The sequence below is a fragment of the Protopterus annectens genome, chromosome 5.part1 (genome assembly GCF_019279795.1).
Source record: "Protopterus annectens isolate FY-2018-M chromosome 5.part1, PAN1.0, whole genome shotgun sequence".
Classification (NCBI taxonomy): Eukaryota; Metazoa; Chordata; order Ceratodontiformes; family Protopteridae; genus Protopterus; species Protopterus annectens.
The window spans coordinates 708,599,377-708,618,934 of NC_056736.1; the positions used below are offsets into that span (position 1 = coordinate 708,599,377).

Sequence of the window (19,558 nt, forward strand, 5' to 3'; positions counted from 1 at the left end):
TTTTTAATGTGGGTTTTTATGGTCTGAAGTTAATAAAGTGGATCTTGCATTCTACAACTGTGTCGTGATTTGCAACTGTGCAATACTTGGAGTGGGTTCAATCCAGCTACTTCTTCTGGCTTTTGTGTTTTTTTAATTATTTAGTTTTCCTTTAGTCCATACAGAACCTGTTGCTGCCATCCTTCTTTGGTACCAGCACCACTGGGAGGCCCAGGGACTGCTGGATTCCTGAATTACCCCTAATTCCAGCATTTCGTATATCTCCTCCCTCACAGTCTGTTTGACTCTCTCAGGCACCCTATAAGGGGCCTGCTTAATAGGCCTTTGGGGTCTTGTATCCGCATAGTGCTGCACCAGGTGGGTGCATCCTGGTTTTCCTGTGAACATGCCCCTAAACTCTTGTAACACTGCTTGGATTTCTCGAACCTGGGTAGGGGATAGCTGCTGGTACCTTACTACCCCCTTCCACTGAAGTGTCAGTCTGAGCCTCACTGAGGAGATCAGTCACTAAATCCCTCTCAGCCTCCTCCTGCAATCCACTGCAAATGATTACCACAAGGGCCTCCCTATCATGGTAAGGTTTCATCATGTTAACACGGTACAATTTGTGTCCCTGCCTCCTGCCTTGCAGTTCTACCATGTAGTTAACATCACTGACCTCCCTTACCACTTTGTAGAGTCCCTCCCAGGCTGCTTTCAGCTTGTTGTATCTGACAGGAATGAGAACCATTACCTGCTGCCCTACAGCATACTCTCGCATTCCTGTCATACCAGACCCTTTAATGCTGTTGGGCTTCTGCCAGGTTCTCCTGGACCAAGCCCATGAGTTCCCTAAGCCTTGTCCTGAGGTTTAGGACTTATGCCACAACAGACTCCAGGCTACCAGACCCACATGCTTGTCTCCAGGCCTGACTGCATGTAACTGCACAAGCACAGGTTACTGCACTATCAAAATCATTCCCTATCAGGGCATCCGCAGGTATATCCTCAAACACACGTACTTGTTGTCTTCCTTTTCCACCCTCCCAGTCAAGGTGAAGGGGTCCCTCCTAAAGCCCTGACTGGAGTAGACTGCCCAGGCAAGTAGTGCTCCTCCATAACCATTGCAGGATTTACAATGGTTAGGTCAGACGCTGTGTCTGTCTTAGTCATGGCCTCTTTCCCATTCACTAAGATAGGATATAACCTCTTGTGATAGTTTGGTACCCTTGTTGTCTCGAGACAACTTACTGCTGGCATTTTGTCATTCACAGTTACTGGCTCTCCCACCTTTTGTTCCCCACCTTGCCTCCATGGACATCTATATGCTACATGGACCCACCAGTTGCATTTAAAACATTTCACACTTGGTCCTGGACATGTACCTGGACTACTGGCTTCCCCTGCTACTGGCGGACTCTGTTGGGGCAGTCTGGGCTGGCCACCATGGGTTCCGTTAGACCCATAAGCAGCACGGGGTGTCCCTTTCCTGTGCAGTGATGCCCTGGTTGCTAGGTATAGGTCTCACTTCTTTCCCAACTCATCTACGGTATTGCATTGTCTATCAGCTAACCAGATTCTCATGTCCTCAGGCAAAGTGCCAAGGGCTTGTTCCCTCATCAAAACGTCTGCCAGCCCTTCAGAAGTGGTGACCTGACATCTGCTCACCCACCTATGAAAATAAGTGCTTAGTTCAACAACATATTCACAGACACTTTCATTTGCCTTTAAACAATCAGTATCAGACAGTTCAGAAGTTACAGTTACAGCATTACCATGGAGTAAGGGGGTCAGGAACCATACCCAGAGCCCTTGGTCAACATTATACTGTTTACATTCCCTCTCAAACATATGAATGAAACTAGCAAAAGTATCCCCCTCTGTAAATTACGGACGAAATTTACTGACCTTTGTTGCTTCTGGGGTTCGGTTACTCCCTTCCCCATTACCTCCATGACTCTGGCGAAGGGTCAGCATCTCCTTTTCATGTTGCCTCTGCCTCTCATTCTCCTCAGCCTCCAGATGTCTCACTCTCTCTGCTGCTTCTGTTTCCAAATGCTTGGCCTGCAACTCAAGTCTCTTTAACTCAAGATGGAATTTTAAGTCCCCTGTGGAAAGGTTGAGCTGTCCATTTTCTGAGAGATGTGCATCTCCACGGCCAATCTGATTATCCTCCTGGTTGCTATTCTGTGATACAACTGTGACTAAAGCTGCAATCATGTCTGCATTAGTCAGTTTGTCATGCACCAGTCCTTTAGCCTGGCATATAACCAACTGGCTCCTTGTCAGCTTGCCATACTCCTCTGCTGACACGCTTGCCTGCTCTCCCTGACTAACTACGCTAACAAAAAAATAAACCAAATGTGATATGAACGCTAAATGTTCACTGAGTGGCTGATTGAGAGTACTGAAACTGAGATAACATAATTGTAAACAATTTCAACATATTTTCTTGAAGTTTTGCAAGTTAACTCTGTATGTTCCATGTTCTACTATTAAATATACATTTGCACATGTATATAGTTTATATACATTTCTGTTCTTTTCCAATAGGATACACTGTGGTTACATTCTTGAAGCTCAGTACAAAACATACAGTTCAACACACACTTCTGCACCAGTAGTTTAATATACACATAATATAGTGTTCTCTTACATTTGTAAGGCAAGCATATGACTCGTTAATATTCACAGATGACATATGATTATTTACAAAGTTCCAGATACCTGGGCTGGCAGTGTCACAGCATCTATGTCAGACATGTCTCTACTTTTGAGTCATTGTCCCTGCATTATGTTGACCTTTGTGCAGATGTGTTGAACTAAGAGATTGAGAGCTATCTGTGAAACCCTAGTGATCATTTTGGAATTCTGTGCAAAACACAGGATTGTTATATGTGTTCATGTGTGCAGTTTCCTGGCTGGTAACACTGTTGCCAGCCACGAAACCTCACTTAGATGTGGCATGTGACATGAATATGCATTGCATGGTGGTGCATGCTTCTTCTTGCCACGCAGCGTCACACACATATGTAAACTCCATGTAGGCTTTGTGCAAAGCCTGCACAGAGTTTATTGAATCTCAGGGTATAATGTTTGTAACTGCATTTATATCAGCATGGTTTGTAATGTATAATGTTTGCAGCTGGAATTGCATCAGTACGGTGTGTTTTCATTTATAGAAATGTAAGATTGCCTGTGTCATATGTGATAATTTATTAAACTTGTTTCTTGTTTAAAAAAGAGTGGTGTGCCCTGCAGCAAAGAATTTGTATGCCATAAAATGGATATTTTCATAAGCCACTGCACAACGTGCTAAGACCTTGTGTCTGGTCCTATTGCATTGTACAATGACAGTACACCAAGCACCAATTTCCATGCTAATTAACCCATCCCCAGTTTGTACACAGTTCATAAGTGGTATATCACTGTTGTATACACTGGTCCAAATTAACTGAAAGGGTCTAGCTGTGTACTAGTGGATGGTGTACCATTTGCAGACAGAGTGATCCATCTTTTCTGCTTGCAGACAGCACTGAGTAATATATTAGTGCTGTCAAAGTTGAAAGCCCCCTAATACTTCCATTGCATTACAGGAAAATCTGTATTACCAGCTGAGTCCCCTATGATGCAGGTACACCTGCTATCACAAACAACCATTTTCTGCTCCCCATCCAATAATGAGATGTTGGTGAACTCTTTCAGTGGAGGCTTGTCAGCACCAGATCCCTTAGTTACCTTAATATGGTAATGAACCCTGGTTTGCCTTCATACCTGCTGAGTGTGATTTCTTTATGAATTACAATCAAGCATGATGGTGGATCATACTGCAGTAGTGCAAGGCTGCATGTCAAGGGACATGTAGCTACTTGGTAAGGAATGAAGTACCGGGATAGGGGTTGGGAGGTTGGCATAATGGTTAAGGTGTTCACCTTACAAACAGAAGGTGCAGGGTTTGATTCTCACATGGGGGTAATTGGCTAGGATTAAAATGGCCCACAAGGGCAGTTAGCCTAGTACTAACCTATAAACCTTACGTGTCTGAACTGAGTAGCTCTGTCTTCTGTCCTGAGCAAAAGAGCACCTAGTACACATTGGTGTAATAGGTGATTTTGTGCAGCAAAATTAGAATGTCTGCTGTGATTCTTGTCCATGAATCATGGTAGTCCTTAGTGGCATACTGGATGTAATGCACACTATGTACTGAATACCTGGGCCCATATTTGTTGTTTTATTTTAATTAGTTATATCACAACGTGGTTGTGGTAGGGGCTGCTATACCAAAGTGAGTGTGTGTTTCAGTCTGTTCACCCTCATCTCGCAGTCTACATTGTGCCTCCCTTGTACCTACATTGTGTGACACAGCCTAGGCAATGGTATATGAAATGTTTTTTATATTACTTTTTCCATTTAGCTTCAATGACAATGCTGTGAGTCTTTGGATTCTTAGACTCTCTCATGAAACCATAATGATTTTTAGTTTTTACAGGATTGCCCGTATTTCTAAACTGTAAGCTGCTAAAAACATTTCTTATTATATTTAAATGTTGCACACAAAATAAGTAAACTGCATTATTTAAATCTATAGTTGATATGCAAGTCTCTAGACTCTTTCCCACACTTATGCTTAAATGCTAGCATTCCCATTAAAGTCTAACAGCTCCGCTCATTCATCTGTGATCAACAATTGCCATTTTGATGAGCCAGTTAAGGAGATGAAAAACTACTTGTAGTAGTTACCTCATTCTTAATTTTCTTCTGTTCCATTTTCTACACTTCACTGACAAAAATAAGAATGTACACAAGTGTGCTTGTGTTGGTTGCATTGTAACTGTTGTTGTTGTTTGTCTTTTGGCTTTTTCCCTGTAAGGGGTCGTCACAGCGAAACTCCGGTCCGCTAATGATTGGCAGTAGACTTTTACAAAATGCCGAGGTGCCAGCTTGATGCCCAAACTTCAACGAAGGCATGCCCAGTTACGCACGCATGTCTTTCGAGCGCTACCCAACCGCGGGGAGGACATTCAGACTCCACACAGAAGGCACTCCCAAGCCACGCCGAGAATCGAATGGGAGAACCTCTTGCTGTGAGGTTACAACGCTATTGGTTGCATTGTAACTAATCCTTGCATATGTCTCTAAGTAGCTCTTTCAAAAAGCATTTCACTTTGTGTTATCTGTGCTTTATAGCTCTTTACTGACCTCAACAAGATACAGTCTCAGGATGTAAAACTGAGTGTGGCTAACAGTGAAAACTGCAGAAAGTGATTTGCTAAATTATGTGGTACAGGCCAAGACACGTTTCTTTCTAGACCACATACGATTTAAATAGGACAGCAGGCATTTAGACCTTTGTTATTTGTTACAGGAAGAACTGGAAATGAAGTTGCAAGATATGCTGAAGATGTTTTGAACACTAAGTTACTTTTGGTATTAATGGAAGAAAATCATTCTGGGTTAAAGTTAAATGCATTGAAGGATGGTGTTTTCTTTTAAGGCAGTACTTGATTGCCACTGTGGTGGATATGTCAGGTAATGTAAACTTTACAGGCAGGGAGACAGGCATTACTTCATGTTTGTGAAAGGGAAAGGGTATATCTTTACTCCTACTAGACAGCACCCATAATTGTACTGCATTTTCCATCTTAAAGATTTGCATTTATCATCACTTAAATGACATATAGCTAATGGGCACCCTTCCTCTGTGACTTGAAGTAATATGATATTCTAAAAGGTAATAGGTTTTGGAGGTAAAAGGAATGTAGATCAGTGTAGTGCCAGCTACCCAGATGAAGAACTTGACTGAGAATCTCACTGACATATAGTTTCCTGATTAGACACTATTACACGTTAGGTAAATAATGGCACGGCCATCTAAGGGAGTTTTTCTAGCTAAATGGATTATTTTGGTGAAAGTTGATTCTTCAAATGATGTTTACGCTCTTCTCTGCTGTACACTAAATTCTGCTTTGGCTATAATTTATAGGGGCACTCTATCCAACCAGCATGCGAATAAATGAAGAAGGGCGTTTGGTTGTCAATTTCAGGACAGAGGCAAGATTTCGTGGCTTGTTTGTCATGACACATCCCAGTAAGTGTATATTACCTTTATGCAAATTAGTTTTTGTATTATTTATTTCAAATAACTGCTGTCTGAAGTCGAGAGGTACATAAAGTGCACAAGCTACCATGCATATTTTTAATTTATCCATCCATCCGTTTGTCCACCCATCCATCCATCCATCCATCCATCCATCATCCAGCAATTTGTATACCCATTTTATCAGTCCAAGCAGTAGGTACTATTCAGAAACCAGGCCCAGATGGGTTGCCAGTCCTTCATGGGGTACACACACCTGTGCTCACAAATCCCCTCTCAGATGCACTCCTAGCACCAGTTTAACATCAATGGTCCACCTGCCAGCATGTCTTTAGAATGGGAAGGAAGCTTGAGACCCCAATAAAGACAATAGGAGCATAGGGAGAATATGACAACTCCCCACTGGAGGTACCCCAATCAGACATGAAACAGGGGGGCCAAGTACTGTGAGACAGCATCACTAATGGCTATAGCAACATCCTGCCCCAGAAGAACATTCCGATACACCTAAAAGTCATACATTAAAGCAAACAGCTTAAACACCTCTATCCTTTCCCACTGTGTAATTGCAATAATGTAACTACTGTGGCACATATGCTTAGATGGTTTAACTCATGTTTCTCATTGCAGCATCACTTCTGAGTTCCATGATAATGTGTGCAGCCCATCCTGGCCTAACATTTTCCCTTACTCTGGTGAGGAGTGAGACAACCTACAACCAGCCAATGCAGCAGTGGAGCTTTGTTTCAGATTTTGCGGTACGTTTTGTAAAAATAAATTTGCAAAATGAATTAAACTTAAAGAGCTGGAGCAAGAGTTTCCTAAAGACATCTTTAATAGGCATTGCTGTTTTATTTTTTGGCATGGAAATGCATTTAGACAAAGCAATTGTTGACTCATTTAGTGATGCCTTTTGCAGCAAATTTGTTAATTCATCTGTGTCATATCTTACTTTATTACTATTTAATGTTCAGTTGCATGGAGCTTGAAACTGCATTATATGTACTGGGAAATAACTCCTTAAATAATTTATTAAGGCTACATATTATAACAGATGAGTGCTAAAACTGATTTAAAATATACCAAAGTTTCATCTCCTTTTACAATTTTCAGGTTTATTTGTAGAATTGTTGCTTTTGATGAAAATTCTTCTTCCCCCAACTTGTCACATAGCCAGCACCCCTGTCCATTGAGGCTAACACAACAATCAGACATTTTAGCACCTTGATTGACAGCTCTGTCTCTTTCAACCACCGTGTATCATCATTAGTCAGAAAATCCTTCTATTTAACACAACTGATAACCAAAGGCATTTTATCCAGGTTGAAAGATGCTAGCACCCTTCTATACACGTCTGTCATTAGACCACTTGTTGAGGACTTTGTACCCTTTGTTATGTACTAGTCCAGACACATAGCCCAGCTTGAAGCACCTAAACAGTTCCCGATCAAAAGATTATTGGCTTAAAACCCTGGGAAACCAAGACAAAAAGCCCAATCCTTACACTCTGTCCCCTTTGTGCTCTTATGTTGTGATCTGTGTTTTATCTTCTGCTCTCTTCATGTTCCAAAATCTCCATAAAACCAACATCTCTGAAAACACCAGATCTAGTGACTTAAACTTCCAATCAACATCTACACAAAACATGATAAAAAGATAGATTCATTACCCAGATGAAGCAGTGTATTCAATGGAGTCAGCTTCCTTTATATTTAAAACAGTGACACCTTGGCTTCTTTCACAACTGCCAACTGGAAGGGCACCCCCAAATGTATTCAGGGCTTGACCTGCTTCTCCCCATTGGAAGCAGGAGGGTGGGTGCCAGCAAAGCATAAATAGTCTTATTTTCATTATTACATCCTCCAGAAGACAGGTCTGTCATAGGCAAAATTATTTTATAATCACAATTAGAATATGGTTTACCTACGCTTGTCTATGCCTCCAAGAACAATCTCCAGGACCTGCAAGTCCTGTCTAAAAAAAATTGATGTTTTATCTTCCTCCTTTGTGCTCAAACTGAACACCAGTGAGTCACACTTCAGTGTCCTTAATTGGCTTTCAGTAAAATAATGCACTGAGCTCCTTCTATGCTACCCACAAAACCTTATACAGTGACACCACTCACCCACTAAGCCACTGATTGGCTGAAAACAGCACTCCATATCAGCTTCTAAACTAAGTCAGTCATGATTCTGCTCCGCCCACAGCTTCTACCTCCTTTTCTTTTACTGGCCAGACATTCTCAATATTAGGGCGTAACATGTGGGACTCCTCATAACATCTGTAGTATTCCCACATGGAACAAGTTCAGGGAAAGAATTGCTACACTGTCTGAAGTAAAAGAAGAAGAGGAAGATGAGTCCGCCTGTTCCTACTTTGAACAATCTGCTATAACATAACTTGCACTTCTTCTGCAGCCTGAGATACCCTGCCCTGTATACTCTCATGATTCAGTACTGCATTCTCATTTTAATATTTGGAGTTCCCATTGAAAGTCTGTACATGTAAACATCTACTCTATATTTACCCTTCCACCCTTCTTTGTTTTTCATTTTTTTTCCTTTTTCCGGCACTTGTTCCTTAATCCTGCTACTCTGCATTCTTGAAGAGAAATAAGGAACTGTGATTAGATGGTTTGCTACCCTTCCAGTCATGTAGTGATGTCTATTGCAATGCTTTTTATAATGAACATAGTACAGCTGTGTGCAAATACTCAGCAAAACAGTAGCTGTAGGTAGGATCATTGTTGCAGAACGGGTTACTATCATGCATTATCTTGTTACTTTGCCTGGATTTAGTTATTTCAGAACCCAAGTAATGCAGTGTGAAAAAGCCAACAATGGATAATGAATTAATATTTCTGATGAAGTCTGCCGTATGACACGAAAGCACTAAAAACGGAACTGTGTGTTGTTTTATTTATTTTATTTATTAAAGTTTATTAATTCATTATCCAGTGTTGGCTTTTTTCGCACTGCGTTGCTGGAGTTCTGAGTTGAAAAGGCAGTATGTGCCCAGTTTGTTTCAGTTTATTGGATTTAGTTAGTTATTTACCGTGTGTAACATAACAGGTTCTTTATGTATTTGCAAACTTTGCACACCAGTGAATATTTTAGTATTATTTTTCTTCATCACCAGTTGGTGGCAGAATAGAAGGAGAGTGTGCATTAGCTTAAGAGTAGTTTTACTATCAATATTTTAGACTCTTCTAAGGCTTCTTCAGGCATTCACAAGAACAATTTTTAGTTCTGTAGCAATTTTCCTGTCCTGTGAACAAGATGATAAAATGCGTAAAATGGTACATTGTCTCCTATATGTTGTCTGCCCTCTGCTGGCCATGCTGGGAGAATACAGCCACACAACCAACAGGTGCATGTGACTTGATAAGATCTGGCCACAGGATTGACATTTACCTTTGGCTTATTCTCTGTCTATAATGACTCCTGCTACAATGATTCCACTATTGCAACATGTTCTGTTATGATGGGTACGCCCACACAACTCTACTTTCTGGTTCAGATTAGTGTTAAAAGAACAACAGTCTTTGTTATGCAAAGTGAGAAGAGGGATTGAACGGGTCGGTGGGGCACAAAGAGGTCTAGACGGTCAAGCTGGTGTGTTAGAGAGCAGGACAAGAAAGGGATCTACTGTGAATAATCACGGCTCATTCGATCAACTCACATGGAACAAATCAGGGGATTCACTGTGAATAATCACGGCTCATTCGATCAACTCACATGGAACAAATCAGGGGATTCACTGTGAATAATCACGGCTCACTCGATCAACTCACATGGAACAAATCAGGGGATCTACTGTGAATAATCACGGCTCATTCAATCAACTCACATGGAACAAATCAGGGGATTCACTGTGAATAATCACGGCTCATTCGATCAACTCACATGGAACAAATCAGGGGATTCACTGTGAATAATCACGGCTCACTCGATCAACTCACATGGAACAAATCAGGGGATCTACTGTGAATAATCACGGCTCATTCGATCAACTCACATGGAACAAATCAGGGGATTCACTGTGAATAATCACGGCTCATTCGATCAACTCACATGGAACAAATCAGGGGATCTACTGTGAATAATCACGGCTCATTCGATCAACTCACATGGAACAAATCAGGGGATTCACTGTGAATAATCACAGCTCATTCGATCAACTCACATGGAACAAATCAGGATTCACTGTGAATAATCACGGCTCATTCGATCAACTCACATGGAACAAATCAGGGGATTCACTGTGAATAATCACGGCTCATTCGATCAACTCACATGGAACAAATCAGGGGATTCACTGTGAATAATCACAGCTCATTCGATCAACTCACATGGAACAAATCAGGGGATTCACTGTGAATAATCACGGCTCATTCGATCAACTCACATGGAACAAATCAGGGGATTCACTGTGAATAATCACGTCTCATTCGATCAACTCACATAGAACAAATCAGGGGATTCACTGTGAATAATCACGGCTCATTCGATCAACTCACATGGAACAAATCAGGGGATTCACTGTGAATAATCACGGCTCATTCGATCAACTTACATGGAACAGATCAGTGTAATTTCTGCATCTTTAAGCAAAATCCCTATGGAAATGTTGTTGAAAGAGGTTTTTAAAACAAGTTTCAAGATAAAATTCCTTTCAAATCGTGTTTTTCAGCCAATTCTGAAGATACTCAAATTCTTGCTGACAAGAGTCAAACCTATCTTCAAAACACAGAGCAAAGAGTGATAGAGAAGGTGATTTTTTCATCTCAAATGGGCTGTACTAGAGGTTCATTCTAATCTTGAAGGAAGGTGGCAGAGCTTCAACTTCATTCTGTATCTCTCCTCTTCAGGCAAACATTTTGAGGATATGAACACTAAGGATTGTGAACCTTCATTCAGTCCTTCTTTTATGTCATACAATCTGGATAACATCTCTGTATCTGAAGCATATATACTGGTGTATCACCACCTTTTCTCCTTAGTGAAAGTGTCTCATTTTTAAGATGGGAACATAGCACATGCAGTTTGCAGCCTTGTTCTTTGCCTAGCATCTGTCTCACTCCCGTCACAGTCTAGATGACTGTTTTATTCAGACTATCTCTCTACAATGGTTAGTGGACAGTCTCAGAGAAGACAATCCATTTCTAGAGACTGTAGAGTATATATAACTTAAAAAAATCAGAATGGAAATTAGCACAATGCAAGACCTTCTTGATACAATCTTAAGTTTCGATCAACAGAAAATCTTTATTTTCTTAGTAGAACATCTGTGAGATGGTCTTCTGATTTCATTGTGCATCATTCCCAGTCAAAACTATTAACAAAGTGACCTTCCTAGTGCTTCTAGGTTACATATAAGCAAATACTCTAATGGTACCCTGTGCCAGACACCATGTGAGGAAGTTTCAGCATTACTTATGTCCCATGTAGAACAATCTACAGGTGGTCTTCCTTCTTTAGATCTCATTAATAGTAAAGTATATGAAGTGGTGGTTATTGATAGAAAATGTGAGCCTGAGAAAACTTTTCCTAGCAGATCTTCTAAAAGGTTTACTAATGATAGATGCTTTGGACACCAGGGCAGATGTCTCCAGTGTACATAAACATGAAAGTCAACCTGGAAGAAATGTTAGTGATAGATCTATCACTATAAGTATTCAGAAAGAGGCTTCCTTTAGGAGTGCCTGAGTTAAACATCCACAGGAGAGTAGTCTTGCGACACATAAGCAATGATGTTATAAGGTCCTACTGCCTTTACAGGCTACCAATGCATCTTCTGAGCTGGCATAGTCCATGGACTGGCAGTTGCAAGCAGTACATCTATCAGGTGCGTGGAATCTTCTAGCAATCCAACCTAGGCAGTTCATCTAGATCATGCGTGTTAGCTTTAACTGAAGTTTCCTCATTACTGGGGACAGCCTTACAGAGATCTATTCCATTCTCATGAGATTGTTCAGTTGCACAGTTTTTAAACTAGGTCTGTCAACATCCTTTCAGCAACATGGGAAAACAGTCACTTTACATGTTCTGTCAATTTCATTTTTGATAACACTTCAGAAGATCATCCAGAGAAAGAATCTGGCTTTTTCTACCTGCACTATTTTGTCCAAGATAGCTTTGGTTCTCACATTTCCTTCACCTTACCTTTGAAGACGTCTTAACATCAAAGAAAGATTTTTCATCCAGTATTAGAAACATTAAACCCCAGAGTGTGTTGGAGCTTGGATTCCTAATAAAGGATTGTTTTTAATCCAGGTTTTTAAAATCCTACAAGAAATCTTATTTGTTGAAACATAAATTGTTTTCTCCCAGGCGTGGCACCTCTGATCTTTAACCACTTCATTTAAACTTCCAAAATCATGGACCACCTTTCTTAGCTTCTTTGTAAGGATCTGTGTTATTCTTCCTTTAAAACACTTTGGCCTTATCAGTGTTCCTTCCATGGGACATGCCTTTGACCTTTAGGCTTACTTAAAAAAGGATTTACCAAGGGTCCAACTTGATTGACTTCCTTATTTTCCCAACTTAGTTGTTAAATCCTCTTGAGGGCTGAACTTTGGTCTTGAAATCTTGTCTTTTGTTCGCTTAGTCTCTCTAAAATTTCTGACATGGAAAACACCTTATCAGTGGACAGAATTTTTGACTGTTATAGTTTTGTAAGCAGTACAGCATTTTGTTAAAAGACGGAGTGGATCTTTCCATCAGTTCTTCCTTCATGGCAATGATCATGCCAGATATTGCCCTGAAAAGGAGCTAATTCCCCTCATTTTATGCTTGACCATAAGCAGGTGGGAATGGCCATTACAAAGGTTGGATCCTAGAAGGTACTTGTTTGCCTATATTTCTAAAATCAAATAAATCTGGAAACCCAATTACATTTTTGTCTCATTTGGAAGTTGTGTACTGGATCTCTCAAAGGAGACACAAGCCACTTTCAAATGTATAACAGCTTGCACTGGATTGTTCTGTAACTCTAGATGTAGACCCTTAGGTTTATCCTGCTAGAGAAAGGTGACCTCCATTGTTTTTTTTCAGAGAAGTAAGTTTCACAGCCATTTGTGAAACTCCTGCTTGATTCTGGTCCATGCATTTACCAAGCACTACATGATATTTAATTATTTCCTTTTGTTTACCAGGAATGTCCTGAAGTGTCCACGGGGAAAAGAAGCTCAAAAACGAGGATAGAAATACATTTTTTTGACAAGTTAATATAAAAACAGTTAACAAACATTATTTACAAAGTATTTCAAAGCAAAAACATCAACAAACATTATTTACAAAGCATATCAGATTAAAGAAATACATGTATTCAAGATAATTGTCAGTAGAATCAAAAATAACTATATTAATACACTTGTGTAGTTTCCATAGTGGACAAAATCAGTATTGCATACTTCAAACTGTCGGTGTGGTGCAGTTGCATAGTTTATTAGTTGCCAGGTGATAGTTTAGGGGGGAATTGAATTGCTGTGCGTTATTTAAAGTCGGATGTGGTTTGGAAGTTTGGAAGATAGAGGCAGTCTTCAAAGACAGAAATGGTTTTGTTCATGTGATTGTCCATGAGATGTTTGATATTGTTTCTGCCCAAATTCAGAATGCATAGCATAGGATTTATTAAAGATGCATTTAATTATTTGTAATACTAATTTAAATAGCTTCCCTTGTGCTATTTTCTTTTAGGTTTGCCTTGCTTTCCAGGACTGCATTGGTATGTGCAGTCTCATCTGCGCTTTGCCAATTAACAAATGGAAATAAATAGATGGTTAAATATATAGACAAATATGTAGCTGTAGGGATAGATAGACAGACAGAGAGGGAGATACTGGTTTTCTCCCCATCATGGCGTGTATGAAAGCAGAGTGACATATCTTAACAGTGTGATGTGCTCACCGTAAGAGTAGATGAGTGAACTGTCACCACCCATCCCATTCCCTTGGTACATTCCTTATTCACAGGACTTTTTGGTCTCATCTAATTCCTCCTAGTGCAGTACTTGTGAGAATCTCCCTGTGGTGATATTTAGCTTTGTTAAGCTCTGCCTCCCGAATGGTATGGTGAATTCCCTTTTCCAGATAAAAGGTCCTAACTGTTGTTGTTTGTCTTTCGGCTTTTTCCTGGTAAGGGGTCGCTACAGCGGAACTCCGGTCCACTAATGATTGGCAGTAGATTTTTTACGAAATGCCGAGGTGCCAGTTCAATGCCCAACCTTCAACGAAGGCACACCCATTTACGCACGCATGTCTTTCAAACGCTACCCAACCACGGGATTACATGCAGACTCCACACAGAAGGCACTCCCAAGCCAAGCCCAGAATCGAATGGGAGAACCTCTTGCTGTGAGGTAACAACGCTACCGCCGTACCACCGCGGCATGACTAAAAGGTCCTAACTGTAGGATATCAAATAAGTATTAGTTGTGACATATGGCTGGCAACTGAAATATTTCAGCTTTGTATTACCTTTGTTTTCTGACACAGCAGTGTTACAGATTAACCTTCTGGCTGGAAGATGTCCTAACTTCAGGATGATAACGTTTGCTGGCTGTTCTTTTACACAACACATCTCATTCTCCTCGCAGTTGGAATTACCAAATTGCACATGTTGGTGGAGCCCATATCTCATGCAAGAACACCAAGGTGCTTCTTTTCAGAGAGGAACAGCATTTCTGTTTACCACCTTACCTGCAAGCTGGTATGGATTATCCTGTGCAATTTCTGCTTTATGACCATTTCTGGTGGGTTCTCATAATATTTCTGTCTGCTTAGTTTTGGGAAATATTTCTTTGGATTCCAGTTGAGATGGTCATGGTGTTCTGCTGCTGAGAGGGTTGCATATGCATTCTGCCTGTAGAAAAACACAAATTTAAGCAATAATTAATGACTGGGTACATAGAATTCTGACTTTACTCGTGGCTTGTATGAACTGATCATGAGGGTGAAGCCCAAGTGATCAAATTAGCAAGTCATTGGTAAACAGCATTACCCATACATATGGCTTAGTGCTCTTATACAATATCATCATTTAAAAACAAATAACGTTATTTACCTTTTTAAATAACAACATTGTATCTAAGTGCTCCTTGATTCCATAATGCTTCGCTACAATCTTACATGGTTGGAGGAGATCTTCATAGTTGTGATAAATGCAGTTGTGTGTGTGTGTGTGTGTGTGTGTGTGTGTGTGTGTGTGTGTGTGTGTGTGTGTGTGTGCGCTTTAAGGATCAGGTGTCCACATGCATCCTGCTGTTTATGTGTGGTAACGTCTGTGGGCTCCAGATGTCCCACTGGAGATTCTCTATTATAGCTTTTTTGTTTTTGTTTCTTGTTTTTTTGTTTTTTAACTTTTACTTTTTTAAGCACCTTTTGATACAGAAGACAATCGGTTTTGTCGTTTGTTTTCTTTGTTTTCTTTGCTTAGTGGAGGAGAGAAAGTTATGGTAGTAGCATTTCTGTTTAACAGTTACAACTGCCAGATTTCTTGATTTAAAACTCGTAAAAAGTAGGCAAATTGGCACCCAAACAGTGAAAACCAAGAAACAAATCTAAGGAACCAAGGAGTCAAAACCAGACAGCAGAGTCCATAAACCAATTTTAATAAAAATTAAAACACATGAACGCAGCCACATAAAACATAGCGTTTTCGTTTTAAAACTTCATCAGATGTGGATCTAACAGTCAAACTCAGAGTTATATAGCATCCTGACAAGCAAACTGACCAATACAAAAAGACAAGTTATTAAGATACCATTGTCATAAAACTCATGAATATTCATCACAAGCCATGTTCATAGGTTCATAGGTTCATAGGTTGGTACAAGGCTATCGGCCCTAGGGCCTATGCAAGCCTAGCCATAACAATTCCCTGGATATTTCTTCCCACAATATTTACTTCTCCAGGCCCCTGTCTAGCAGGGTGACTGACATGATCCCCGGGGTGAATTTCCTATCTCCCATCCAATCATCAAGGTTCCTCTTGAAGAGAGCCAATGAGGTGCTCTGCTTGATATGTATGGGCAGTCTATTCCAGAGTATGGGGAGTCTCTGGGTCAGGAACCTATCCCTCCAGCATGTTTTGTTCATTGTGATGACAAGGTTTAGATCCCTGGAGCGTGTGACTCTGAGGGATTGGGATTTCTTTAAGTGGAGCATGTCCAACAGCTCAGGGTTTGACATTGGCTTGTATGTTAAGCAGAGATCGCCTCTGAGTAGACGATATGCCACAGAGTATAGCTGAAGTTTTTTTAGACGGTCGGTATATGGCATCTGCTTTAGGCCTGTGATTCTTTTAGTGAGGTATTTCTGTGGCCTTTCCAGCTGTTGCAGATGTCTTGTGAGGTACATACCAAACGGGTTATTATACTCTATAATGGGTCTAATGAGGGATGAGTACAGTGGGACAATGACCTCCTTTTTTCTGGATGAAAAGCCCTTAGTGATGAGGTGTGCCACATAGAAGGATTTCCTGACTGTTGTGGCAATGTGGTTATCGAAAGTGAGACCATTGTCCACCTGTGTCCCTAAGTCTCTCATCACACTTTCGATGTTTAGTGTCCTGCCACCTATGTGGTAATTCATGGGTACATGTTTTTTTCAAAAGGGGATAACTATACATTTCTTGGCATTAAGCTTGAGCCCATGGCTCTGGCACAAGGCATCTGTTTCTGTAAGGCCCTTTTGTAGAATATCCACATCATTTGGGAATTCAATAATGGCTCCCAGTTTGCAGTCATCTGCAAACTTTGTTAGCCAGAGTCCCTTAGTGTTGGCCTGTACTTCAGAGAAGTAGATGCCAAACAAGAGTGGTCCCAGGACTGAACCCTGAGGTACTCCACTTGTCACTTGTCTGGAGCTGGATTTGGAGTCAGCTACTTTTACTGTCTGGGTTCTGTCAGTAAGCCAGTTAGCAACCCATCAAGCGATGTAGGGATTTATGCCCAGCTTAGTAAGTTTATCGATTATTCCAGAGTGGGGGATGGTGTCAAAGGCCTTGGCGAGGTCCAGATAGGCTGTGTGGACTGCCTTACCCTCGTCCACAGCTCTGGAGACTGATTCAAAGAAGTTAATCAGATTCAGGAGACAAGATCGGCCCTTCACAAACCCAAACTGGGTGGGGTCCAGTGTTTGAAGGTTGCCAATGTCTTTGTTTATAAGTTCCATGACAATACGTTCCATGCCCTTGCAAATCAGGCTTGCCAGACTGATGGGACGGTAGTTCCCAGGATCCAAGGTGGATCCTCCCTTGTGGAGCGGGATAACTGTAGCTGTGTGCCACTCAGTGGGCACGAAGCCTGAGGTGAGGCTATGATTAAACATGACACTTAGGTGAGGTGCCAGTTCATTTTGTAGTTCATGTAGTACACAGCCTGGGATGTCATCTGGTCCCATGGATGCTGTATACTTAGCTTTGGAGAGTGCGGTTTCTACCTGTGTGGCCGTGATTATTGGAATTTGGCAATCTTTTGGTATTGAGATGAGCCCTTTAGGGGGTGAGAGTGGGGTGAAGTTGGCACTAAATCGATCTGCCAGGATATTGGCAATATCCTTGGGATCAGTATATGTAATGCCATTCTGTTGTAGCTCAGAGCAGATCTGAGCATTGCCATTTAAATTCTTGACATAACTATAGAATGCCTTGTGGTTGTCTTTGGAATCTTTGGCAGTTTTATTTTCGTAACTAGCTTTTGAGGATTTTATGAGGGATCTCAGCTTTTTACTGAGGTTGATGAGGGAGTTTTTTGCATCCTGGTATTTTCCTCTTTTTTGCAACAGTTTCTTCCTTCTGTTGTATAGTTTGTTTATAGCAGGGGACCACCAGATTGGCTTCCTTTTTTTTGGAGAAGAGCATCTTGGTTCTATTTGGGATGGCACGATTCATGCACGAGTGGATGTGCTTGTACAGTGCCTTAGTGCAGGATTCTGCAGTCGAACTTTCAGATCCCGTCTGCTTGGGTGTTGTAAAGTTTGTCACTTCTGACTTCAGTAGCTTGAAGTTGGCTTTGGAGAAGTTTTTTTAAGGAGGTTTCCTTACTGGGGGGGGGGTGGGATGTGGATGTCAAGGGTGATTTGCTTATGGTCAGGCCTGACCAATGAGGGGGTGACCACTGGTGTGGAGCATCTATCTCCCATGTTGGTAATGACCAGGTCTAGGATATTGGAGCCCCTGGTGGGACAATGGATTAGTTGATCCAGGGTGTTAAAAAGACTAAAAGGCTTTTTAAAATCAAGTTAAAAATGCTAGAATACATTTAAAAATATCAATGTTATAACTTATCTAAAAATGTAACTCACTTCTCCAAAAAAAAGATTAACTGAATGGTTAAATAATTTACTTTAAAAGTTATATGAATGAATATGTATGTTATGTAAAATAGCAGACATCAGCAGCAGTCAGTAAATGAATACATTATAAAAAGTAATCATTTGGCGCCCTCAAGTGGCCAAAGTGTAATTCACAGACAAAAGTATGTGTATGTACAATATACATAATACACATACCACAAATTAACTGTGAAGTGTGGGTTTAATAATGAACATTTTCATTTTTATAACTTGGCTGCCCTGAGTTTTAAGAGGGAAACAATGGATACACTTTCATTTAATCCTGGTGGAATGGTAGCCTGTAGAGTGATTTGCCACCAACGTTCTCTATATTCCACTCTCTCTTCCCATTGTCCCCCCTCTTGCTTCTTTCTTGATTCCTTCCAAGACAAAAAATAAGAATCTAGCATTCATACAAACTAAGGAATGTTTATAAAGGGCATTAGTTTGCTTTTTGTTTGATATATCATAATAATGTTCATATATATGCCTTTTTAATTTACGTTCCGTCTTACCCACATAAAAGGACTGACATTTTTCACACAAGGCTAAATATACCAGTCCACTCGATTCACAGTTAAAATAATCATTGCTAGTTAAAGTCGCATTTCTACTGTTTAAAAATATTTCTGCACCATTGCTTTTATAATTACATGGTATGCACCGTCCATATTTATAAGTGCCAAACTTTTTTCTAAAATTGTTTTGCCTTATCATTTTCTAAAACATTTTTCAAATTATGACAGTTCTTATACGCAAACCTCAACTCCATTTTTGATAGTTTTTCTAAATCTGTGAGGCTAGTGAACTTTTTCCATTCTGAGCTAATAATGTTCCTGATTATACCAGTACTAGTGGTATACTGTAATACCATGGCTTTGCTGTATTCATCTCTCTGATGATGCTCCTGATGATGTAGGACTTTGCCTGCCACGGCTGTTCTGTCTGTGGAGTGGCATATCTGTACTCCATCATGTAAGGCTTAACCTCACATGGCTTTTCTGTCTGTGGGGTGACGTATCTGCACTTCATCAATGATACCGCAGTTGTTGTGTCCTTCGGCTTTTCCCAGTTAGGGGTTGCCACAGCGGAACTCCGATCCGCTAATGATTGGCAGTAGATTTTTACATGTCGAGTTGCCAGCC

General features: G+C 40.6%; 1 protein-coding gene across 1 annotated transcript in view; it reads left to right on the plus strand.

Annotated features, from left to right (window-relative positions):
* FREM2 (FRAS1 related extracellular matrix 2) overlaps positions 1–19,558 on the plus strand; it is a 1,424,491-nt gene that overhangs the window by 1,320,403 nt on the left and 84,530 nt on the right. The window contains exons 18-19 of the mRNA XM_044073334.1: positions 5,963–6,067; positions 6,707–6,834. Of these exons, the coding sequence (XP_043929269.1) occupies positions 5,963–6,067; positions 6,707–6,834 (233 nt within the window). The remainder of the gene's footprint in view (positions 1–5,962; positions 6,068–6,706; positions 6,835–19,558) is intronic.